Raw genomic sequence first — 10,837 nt, forward strand, 5'->3', positions numbered from 1 at the left:
GGTACATGACCAAAATATGAAAAAAACTAGCTTTTGCCCGCGGGTTGGCACGCGTTAAATTTGGAGTAGTTCAATAGATGTTATATAAATATACCTTCCTCTTGAACCACTATATACATCTATTTAAAAAAACCTCTTCAAAATCCGTTACGTAGTTTTAAAGATTGAGGCAGACATAGGGACAGAGAAAGCGTCTTTGTCTTATACTATGTAGGGAAGATGCATGATCAGAATTAGCCTTGAGTATGTCACAGACGATATTTTCACGTTTTTATTAGATTTCAGACATTCATTACATACCTAGATATTTAAACATCTTTTAAATGAGAGAGGCCTTCTTTACGGTACATATTATTTAGATTTTTAAGAACTGTTTTATAATAAATGTTATTTTTGTTTGCAGGAGCAGCACGCGAACGCGGCGCTGCTGGGCGCGGCCATCCGAGCCGCCGAGCTGTGGGGCGAAGTCACTGGGGTTAAGCTCACTGGTTAGTTACATATATAATACTCACATTTATTTAATACGACTTTCGTTGATTTATTATATTTATTAGGAATTATGCTCGTTTATGTAAATTGAAATGAAAATCTTTTTTTTAGATTTCCTAAATAATGCATTATGGGTTAGATCACTATTATAGAAGAAATACCGCCGCTTCTACCCGCTTCGGTCTTCCCGGAAAAATTTAATCTATACTTATTCAAAATGAGACTGAATAGGCTCTATCTAGACAGGCATGCAGGCATTTTGAAAATTTTTGTTGGTTGTAAAACTGAACATACAATAAACAAGTACACAGTGTACTTATTATTAACAAGTTCTACAGCATCTTGCAACAAGTAATTAATTTTTTTTTTTTTTCTTTTTTCACAGGATCTGAACCCACCATAGCGCCAGTGGCGACACCGTACGCGGACTCGGAGGCTATCTATACTCCGATGTTGAAGAGATACAGGGAATACATTGAAACCATTCCGAAACTACAGTAGCGTTCCGATATTTCACAATCGTGACGATATATTATCAACGGATACGATATCGTGACGATTTTTGACAGACATTAATTGAACTACAGACCCCAACCATATAACGTCTTAAAGCAGGAGCTAAATTCTCGTGTGGAAGAGCGATGGCGCTAGACGACCTATCGATAGCTCTATCTTTTTCTCACTCTGGAATTACTCCAAGTAACCTCTTTCTATCCTAACACTATTTAGTTATTTGAAACAAAAGACATGGTCTTTAATAAGGGGTTTTTGAAACAGATCATTAATGTTTTGATTAGTTAAAATATAATTTTTTTTCCTAGCACGAGGCAAATGTGACTTAGATCTTTTGTCTATAAATTCATAGACGTTAAATTCTATACATTCTTCATAGCATATTTTATTGTCATAGACATAGAAACATTCCAGCTTTTAATTTTGTAACGACCAAGCCAAATGTGTTATTTTTCATATTCCAGTCTCTTTCACTCATGATTGACGAGAACGTGACAAGTATACTGCCGTCAGCGTGATAGAAAGAGAAAGGATTATGAAAACGTGTTTTAAATCAAATGCTAAAATAATTTTAGTCTTAAACCAGAAGCTAAGCTTTTTTGTTAACTATTTTAAATGTTTTTTCGCAAGCACTCGCTCTCTTGTTATTTTTTTTTAGCTATGATTATTAATTTTAAGATGATTGAATCATTCCTATATTTATTTATTTTTTTATGTTATATTGTTACTAATATATTCTCATTGCAAAAAATGTGATCATTTTTATAAGATGTAATCATCACTTTTATATAAGTATAATATATACTTTTTTTTACACGTTTTTTTAATAAAAATCACATTGTTCAAAGCAACTAGATGTCTAATGTTTAGTAATTCTTAAAGATGATCAATTTTATATATCTTATATTTAAATAGTACATTTTGTGTGATAGATCATATCATAGATATAACAATTATGGTGCACATCATATTGTGGTCAAGCATTCCAGATATTAATATTCCATATAGCTTGTTGTTTTATACGTTAATAAAAAATTCACCCGATTTTATGTTTTATTTTTGCTTTCCCCCTTTATTATTATACATAGATAATTAAGAATTATTATTTCAATGGATGTTGATATAATTCTAGTTAACCTTTGTTGTTATTTATAGTTGAAAATCAGCAAATCTATAAAAGATAATGCATGAATTACAAAATTTATTCTATAAATGTCTAATATTTAAAACATGTTTTTCTTTCGTTCACAGGACATCGGGTATTTGTCATTTTATAATGTTATCGAACCGCACTTTGAACGCGACATTCGATTTTTTTTGCAATCTTTATTTTACACCAACGGACCTATCAGTGATACACTTTAGAGAACAAATACACGACTGCGACCGACACGTTATTCCGAAATTTGAACCAAGTGGGGGCGAGGCACAAAATTGTTAGTTGATATTGGTTAATGTAAATGAGTATATTAAAAGCATTTCGCCAAACAAGTGTCGAACATTTCCTGGCAATTCTTTTGAAAAGTTAGATGCCATCTGCTTTGTACTTGTGACTTTACATACATAAGTGCTCTAGTTTCCACCCTAAACGTTCTGAATATGGCAAACACTAGGAAAGTTATTTTTGAAGTCAGAAACAATCATAAAAACCCGAGTGTATAACAAATTGGAAAAAATACATTATTTTTTCCAATAGTTCAAACACGGATGTCATGTCAAACATACCATAAAACACCATTCATAGACTATCATTTATTGTTTACTATCGTCACAATGAACATCATCACCACACAATATAAACGGTCAATTTAATGCTATTTCTTCCTTCCGCCTCTCTCCTTAACTTGCAGCTGTATGACGGCGCCGGGAGGTACGTTGTAATAGGCCAAAGAATTGGTGTCTTTGAAGAATAAGCCCTGTAAAACATTTTTGATGTAAATACAGTTGAAATATATTGTAATGTTGAAATTTTTCTTAAAAAACCTAGTCTGCTTTTTTAATATATTGACGGTTTTTTCTATTTCTACTTCTAAACATTGATTAATATCGCTAGTTAAATAGATTTATCCTTTGTGGGACGACTGATTTTTTTTTAACGAATTACATCTAAGCTGACTTTTACGATGAATTTGACAGAGTAGACTGAGTAACTACATAATTAAATCCGTCTGTTTGTTATACTGTCATATCGATAAACCACAGTATCGATTCGCATGAAATTTAGAATGTAAAAAATAACAATCCAAACAAGCTACTTTATTATTCGAAAATCAACTTTAACGTCGTTTCTTTTGTTTGCGGACCACATTGAATACAATATGAACGGAGTCTATTATTTACGGCAGTGTTGTAGTCTATGGTAGTCTAGTATAGTCTATGGCAGTATAATTTAGTGTATGGCAGTGCAGTAAAATCTATGGTAGTATAGTATTGTCTATGGTCGCGCAGTACCTCGTAGTGCAGCTTCTGCTTCGCAATGGGCATGTTGGTGGCGCGCTGCAGGCTGTGCTTGAGGTCGGCGGCGGGCGCGGCCAGCGACACGCTGAGCGGCACGCAGCGCCCGTCCAGCCGCCACTCGCCGCGCTCGGGCAGGTGCGGCAGCGACACCTGGGTTTTTAAGAGAATGTTTGAATGTGCATATCCTGGCACCGAAACGTGAATATGGATTGCGACGTGACGTCACGTCACATACTTTGCATCTACGTTTTTATTATTGTAGGTTCAGTGTGTTTACTGTCAGTAATACAAAAATGTATATTTAAAGATATATTGTGTACTATCAACAACTTACTTGTACAGTCACCGTGTCGGGATGCTTGGCCAGCCAGCTGCTCTCCGGCTCCAGCGCGTCCTCGGTCCTGGCCCGCTTCGAGGCCGGCTCGTCGTCCTCCGGCAGCGGCACGGCGCCGACTGACACGTTGCCGACCACGTTGCCCACCGGCACGTTCGGCACGAACCCGAACGGGGCGCCCACGGGGGTGGGGATGAGGGGGGCGCGGGGCGGCATCGGCGGCAGCACCATCAGCGGGGGGATCGGTTGGAGCAGCACCGGCGCGGGGGCGGGCGCGGGCGCGGGGGGGCGCTGCGCGGGGGGCGGGGGAGGGCGGCCCCCGCTGCGGGACGCGGGGACGGGCTTCGGCCCGATTTTCTCCTTCTCCTCGTCTGGGAGGAGACCTTTGACCTGTTGAGATGTTTTTATTATTATACATGTATATGGTATCGCCGTGAGATTATAAAAGCGCTTTTAATTGCATTGTTTTTCGTTACACAATATGCGAATAACGAGAATTTTTCTTTCGCCCAACATCTGTCAGGTGTAATTTAGATTGTAATCCCACTGTGTTAATAAAACTTATATCTTTAATAGTTTTACACGCATATAACATATATTTCATCGATATGCATTGTTCGAAACATACTCAAATTTTACAAATTATAATATTTGAACAATAAATCCAAAAACCTAACCTTAAAACCAATTTAGTTTAATTTTTGTACTTTAAATTTGTAGTTTCGTCTAGATATAGTCTAGGTGTGTAGTTTAGTACCTTATGGATCTGTTGGATTTGATCTTCGAGTGTGATGTGAGCCCTGGCAGCTCTGGTAGCGGCCTCCACACTGGACGTGTGTCCGTCCCACGTCACTCTTTCATCCCTCTTCTTCTCTTCCTCACCTATCTTCTTACCGATGGCGGTTTCCTCGTCACCCACACCGAAGATATCCGTACGACGTTCAGCAAGCTGGAGGGATTTAAAGGATTTCAATGAATATAGGTCTATTTAAATAATCCTTAGATTACAATATACATTGGTTTAGAATTAATTACGTATAGAGTTATCTAAATTTTTATCAAACAGTTAATTGAAGTAAAAGAGAAGATTTGACAATAAAGGATAACTTGCACTAGTATCTACTTTATTCAGTTAGTTTTACTTACATTTGTGATAATTTAGTTACACAATAAATATTCAAATTAGAATCAACATTTACACTTGGCTACGGCTGTATATTTAAAAATAAATAAATGAAATACTAAAGGAAAACTCACATGTTTAAGCGACTCTTCGATAGCCGCTCCAGGAGCCAGCGCCTCGTCTCTGTCGGTGCGCTCGGCCGCCGCGCGGTCTCTCTGCTCCAACCAGCGCGGGTCCAGCAGACCGATCCTCACGTGATCAGCCACTTTGTTAGCCGGAATCTTTTCTCCGGTGATTGGAGACACCAGCCATTCCTCGTTGGCCGGAGTCGGCTGCGGGCGAGCACGTTTCGGATCGTACTTCTTAACCACCACGCGATCCGGTCTCGGTGGTAATGGGGCTTCGTCTCCAGCTTGTCTGGGAGGCTCCGGAAGACCCTCATCTTCAGAGGATGAGCTCTCCTCTTCCATATCCTGTACTCTGTTGTCGTCAGGCCGTTGCTGCTGTTGTGTGCGATCTTCCATTTCAGCTAGGTCGTCATCAGACTCAGATTCTGATTCGGATTCAAGTTGCATCTCCGTATCGTCTTCTTCGTTATGATGGGCGATGTCCTCCCCGCGTTCTTGAGCAAGCACTCTCGCTCCAACTTCCAACGGTGTAGTTGGCGGAGGGAAGTCTCCCGGTTCGCCGGCAGGATAATCGACAGTTTCAACAACTACAAAATCATGCCAGTCAATGGATGCATACGCCAATCTTTCTTTCTCGATACGCGCCTCGTCAGCAGCCTTACGTTTAGCTTGATGTGAATGCCATGCAGCTCGGGTGCGGGCCTGCTCCAACACTCCAGATCTTATCTCTGAACTCAACTTGGAAACAAGCTCTTTTGGTGGCAGAAGCACTTTTGTATACTGCTCCAAAAGGCGCGTAAAATATTGGAACAGTGAATGCTGTGGACGTAAGAAATCAAATTGATGATTTCGCTCTTCTTTCTTCATTAAGTCTGTAAGGAATTGTCTCCCATTTCTGGCTACAAATTGTGCAGTAAGTTTAACAATGTCAAGCTCAAGTGCTGATATTGATGGAGGATCGGCAATAAATTCAAAGTCTGGTGGAGGGTCACGTGGTGGTGGAGGCTCACTCGGAGCTGCTGCCTTGAGGAGCTCTTGTTGCCGTGCAGCAGTGGCAGGAGCAAGACCAGGTCTTTGAATTGGTGGAGCCAATAGTGCAGGAGCTGTGTCTTGACCTGCACAAATATGATTTAAATAATTCCTCTTTTTATACATCTACTCCTTTTATTGATAAGTGACAGATCAAAATAATGAAATATCCTTAAAAAAGCAACATAAACAAGTCAAACTGTGTTGAATGTTTAATTTGTTTTGGGCACAAACATTGATTACTAATTATTGAGCATATTAAATGTGAAAGTATTGAAATTTCAAAAACAATACACATAACATCAGCATGGAAGATTTTTTACAGTTTATGGATTAAATCATACTAACCTTTTCCTTCTCTGATTTCCTTAACTTTGTGCTGATAGTAGGCATGATAAGGATCGCCGGAGTTGAGAAAGTTGAACTTAGGGTTTCCGAGTTCATTCTGCCTGATACGGGCTTCAAATTCTGGGCCATTACGAGCCACGAAGCTTGCAGTTTTGTCCACAATATCTAAGTAGCTTCGCTAAAGAATATTATTTGAAACTTTGCAATTATAAAACTATATGTTTTAGCATTTTGTAAGAAAAATATATAAATTGTTATACTTATTGATTGTGCATACAAATACCAAAATTTATCATTTTGCAGTCTATGTTTTATTAATAAATTTTAAGTCTTCAGTCTTCATATCAAATAAGATACTCTACACATGATATGCTGTCGAAAAAGATGAAAATGGATACTTATTAAATGTTGGTAAAGATGATATAATACATATTAACAACTATGCAGTATACCTATTTCATCCTCATAAATCCATCAGAATTTTCTTTGTATGTTTTAATGGTAAGCTGGAAAAAATATTTATTTATAGGTATATATGAACATACATATAATCTAAACATCCACATATAAAATAAATTATACGATGTAAGATATCGAAATTAGGTTAACAGTAATTTTGTGGCTTTCGCGAATTATATGTTTGTTGATTTAAAAAGGATACTCCTTACTTCCGGAGGAGGATATATAATGCCAATAACTGGCGGCGGAGGAGCCACTGGCTCCTCCGGTGCATCGCTGACCTGCCCAGGGGGCAGCATCACATCTATTGACGGCATTTTCGGCTATAAACCGTAACTCTTTACTTATTTTATAAATTAATTGCCCTTAAACATTGATAAAACGACAAAGCATTTACTTTTTCTAACGCACTTTGGCTTTAATTATAAAATATAAATATGTATCTGGCCTGCGAACAATGACATCAAGTGACAGATAGATTTCGACAGACGCAATGACCACAGCCTATAGAATTAAAAATTAGTAATAGACGACAGACTTAATACCACAGATGATACTCTGAATGAAAACAAAGATTTACTTAGACATTCACGCAAATTGTGGAGAGTGCGAAGTAAATGCAACCCCATGAGGCATTTTCTATCCAACCGTGTTGTCACAGAGTGGAATAGGCTACCCGAGAGTGTAATAATGGCTCCCACGTTGAATAGTTTTAAAAATAAATTGGATGAACTAAATATTTTTTTCAAATCATAAAATACACACGCATCAGCTTTTTAGCTGCTAGTGTGATTAAATACAAAAAAAAAAATCTCCAGAGCAAGGATGCTCAACCTTTTTAAAAGTCGGGCCAAACCAGATTGTTTCACCACCTTCATGACGGGCCACTTACAATTTCTAAGTATTTCAATTATTCTCAGGCTATGCGCAATGGAAACCTAATATTAAGAAATTTATTTAAATTATTGTTTATTATGCAATAATACACACGAACAAGCATAGAATATTTTATGCTAATTTGGCAGTTTAATATAGAAAGAAAATTTAATTTAAAGATGTACCTTCTCAAATTTAAAACTACGATAAGTCATTGCTACAATCAATGTGATTTTTGCCATTGTTTGTGTTTCAATAATTTACTTATGTTAGGCGACAAATCCGATGTTAACAGCAACAGCAAGGCACATTTAAGTTGCTCAGTTAACGGTGTGCGGTATTTATTTTTTACGTAATTAAGGTCTGACAAAAATCTTTTCACACACATATGTACTATCCAAAATTACTTGATAACCAACTATGTCCGCCAAACATATTATGAACAGGTTTATAAATATTTGTATATATTTTTTTTTCTTTCAAATTCTGAAAATCTCTTCTCAAACGACTGTGATAAGCATTCGAAAATCGCAAATCGACTTCCAATGGTTTACAATTTTCCGTCCCTTTCAAAAAGTTGCAACACCTGTTCTCTGAAATTGAAGAAATATTTCAACATGCTGCCCCTTGAAAGCCATCGCACAGCACAGTGAATTTGTAATTCTCCATATTCCCTGATTTCTTCTTCAAATAATAGTTTGAATTGATGTCTGTGAAGAGCTTTTGCACGTTTGTAATTAATGACGTTGCATTACTGATGATGATGATGGAATAATGACTACAGGATTCATAATATCACCCACACAACGATCCTTTCCACCCTTGCCTTGCTCAAGAGGATGATAGACTTTCATTGATAGGTTAGCAAATATATTAAATTGGTAATAACTGTTATACATCTTACATACCTTCTACATACCTACCACTTCCAATAAAACGCAAGTTAATAATTTAAAATTTTATAATTTACCGTAACTTATTCTCAAATTTCACACATTTCTACGTTCAAATACATTAAAACCCTTTGTTGTAGGACGTATTGTAATAGGACGATAAGCTACAACTCAAAAATGCCATTGCTGCTACAGCGAAGATATAACTAAAAATCCATAATAGAATGGCTATTGCTGTAAGCCATAGGGTATTCTGTATTCGCCATTTTATTTCATTCTCATTTTCGTTTTTACCTAATTCCACCAAGACGTAATCATTGGGAGCCTTAAAAATTAAAAGTCGAAAATTATTAGACTATACAATTTATAATAGGTCATACCATTTACAACTAATCTGCAATTATTCTAATATATTTAGCTGTTCCTCTACAGGATATATATATATATATATATATATATATATGTATGTTTACGTTATCGTTAATAGTTCGGTACAAGAAAAAAATTTTCAAATGAATATTGAAGAAAAACATATATTAATTTTATGTTAGATGAAGGCCGAGTTGTTGTAATTATAATAATAAATAAATTATGAGGATTGGCTGAAATAAATTTTAATATGTAACGTGGGTTCTAAGTCATTACACACTTACATAAAAACATGGTCTATTTGTTGTTTCCTCCGATACATTGATTTGACAATCCATATTTTATAAAGGACATTCTTTGATGACAGGTTAGAATTTTGCTTAGCTACAAAAATTTAAATTAACTTAACATTTATAGTATATTAGCTTGTTTAATGCATGTCACATCATCATAATAAGCATGAAAGCAATAACATTTTTAAAATTTACTATGGTTATGTATCCCAATGGAGGGATGCCCAAGGAGTATTATTATATTTTAATCACAATATGTTGACCGTAGATATCGCATGTTTTAAACAATAATTATTCACTCACAACACACAATATATGAATATTTCTCTCCCTATGCCTAGCCTCTTTCAGCGAAAAAAAGCTGTGCAACTCTTAAATAATTTACGAACTGGCACGTGGAAAGCACAAACGCTTGAGTACCCGTATTATTATAGTACTCTTTGCTTTGCTTGTTTTCAGTATTTTCGTTTCGGTCTTTTTTTTTTGTATTATTTTGTGCTTTTATGTTTTGTGTTATGTCCCTTTAACACTACCTTCCTGAATTTGAAATTATATCATCTTTGATTGGCACGGGTTGTTTGTAAAAATTTACTATTGAGCAATAAAGCCGCCCTTTGCATCTTATATCCTATTTTTGACTTAATTATAATGTGTGCGATAAAGAATATTACGAACTAATAATGAAACGACTTCCGTATTTAAAATCCCTTTTATTATTCAAATTAAACAATAAAGATTCTATAGTATAATAATGATAATATTAATTAAATGAATCATATTGTTTTAAATCGACCAATCCATTGTCATAACTTTTAACTACACGTTTTGTACAATTATATTCAAAAAAATAAAATAAAAATACATTGAAATAAAAGTGAAACAAATAAAATAAAAATTTTGAATAAAATTAAAAAAAAATTACGTGAAATAACCTATGAGTATTTAAAATAATAAAAAAAAAATGATAATCGAGATATTCTTAATTTAAAAGTAAAGCTAATATTGTTATTTAATTGTATCCATTGATGGCCGCCAAATCATCGCGTTGCTCGTAAACCGAACGTGGCGTTATTTTTTCGCGCTCTTCATTTCCCGCCAAAAACATCGCTAGTTGTTCCTGAGTACAAAATTTGTATGATTAGATCACAGACAACTATCAACGTATATACGTAGTAAACGGATTAGGACTAGTATTGTCCGATTAGATATAATTCAACAAACCAATAATGACTATGTGTCTGAACTTACAAGGTAAGTCTTTGATGTGTCCTGCAGTTGCTGTAGGAGCGCCTTGAGCTTTCCGCGCCAACTTCTCACTTCCGATAGAGCCGTTTCAACCGGTACCGTCTGATTGTGAATAAACAAATTATGTCACTTATTACAAAATGTAATTATAACATAGTCATTCATAATTTAAAAACATGTTTTGTTCTCTGAACTGTTAATTAGCAAAATCAGTAAGGAACTTTTTATGCAATTTAAATATCGTACGTTATAGGAATTTAATTTTTTTTTTTTTTTTTTTT

The 10,837-nt window shown here is 35.7% G+C and overlaps 3 protein-coding genes across 6 annotated transcripts in view; 1 reads left to right on the plus strand and 2 right to left on the minus strand.

Moving 5' to 3' along the window:
- The window catches only part of LOC119838589 (xylulose kinase), a 7,913-nt gene extending 5,867 nt beyond the window's left edge, over positions 1–2,046 (plus strand). The window contains exons 10-11 of the mRNA XM_038364581.1: positions 378–488; positions 875–2,046. Coding sequence (XP_038220509.1) covers positions 378–488; positions 875–990 — 227 coding nt within the window. The 3' untranslated portion in view covers positions 991–2,046. The remainder of the gene's footprint in view (positions 1–377; positions 489–874) is intronic.
- A 693-nt stretch (positions 2,047–2,739) lies between these two features.
- LOC119838661 (splicing factor 3A subunit 1) lies at positions 2,740–7,368 on the minus strand. The gene is made up of 7 exons (XM_038364729.1): positions 7,083–7,368; positions 6,422–6,586; positions 5,051–6,159; positions 4,551–4,742; positions 3,794–4,183; positions 3,454–3,609; positions 2,740–2,918 (listed from the first exon to the last, which is right to left on the minus strand). Exons 1-7 carry the CDS (start codon positions 7,195–7,197, stop codon positions 2,817–2,819), a joined length of 2,229 nt encoding a protein of 742 aa, XP_038220657.1. The 5' UTR covers positions 7,198–7,368; the 3' UTR covers positions 2,740–2,816.
- A 2,685-nt stretch (positions 7,369–10,053) lies between these two features.
- Positions 10,054–10,837, minus strand: part of LOC119837455 (lipid storage droplets surface-binding protein 1) — a 10,540-nt gene continuing 9,756 nt past the window's right edge. For all 4 annotated transcript variants that reach the window (XM_038363070.1, XM_038363063.1, XM_038363055.1 and 1 more), the window contains exons 8-9: positions 10,560–10,658; positions 10,054–10,428 (exon numbers count right to left, since the gene is read on the minus strand). In XM_038363070.1, coding sequence (XP_038218998.1) covers positions 10,321–10,428; positions 10,560–10,658 — 207 coding nt within the window. In that variant the 3' untranslated portion in view covers positions 10,054–10,320. The remainder of the gene's footprint in view (positions 10,429–10,559; positions 10,659–10,837) is intronic.

This window comes from Zerene cesonia, chromosome 3 (genome assembly GCF_012273895.1).
Source record: "Zerene cesonia ecotype Mississippi chromosome 3, Zerene_cesonia_1.1, whole genome shotgun sequence".
In the NCBI taxonomy this organism is placed as follows: domain Eukaryota; kingdom Metazoa; phylum Arthropoda; class Insecta; order Lepidoptera; family Pieridae; genus Zerene; species Zerene cesonia.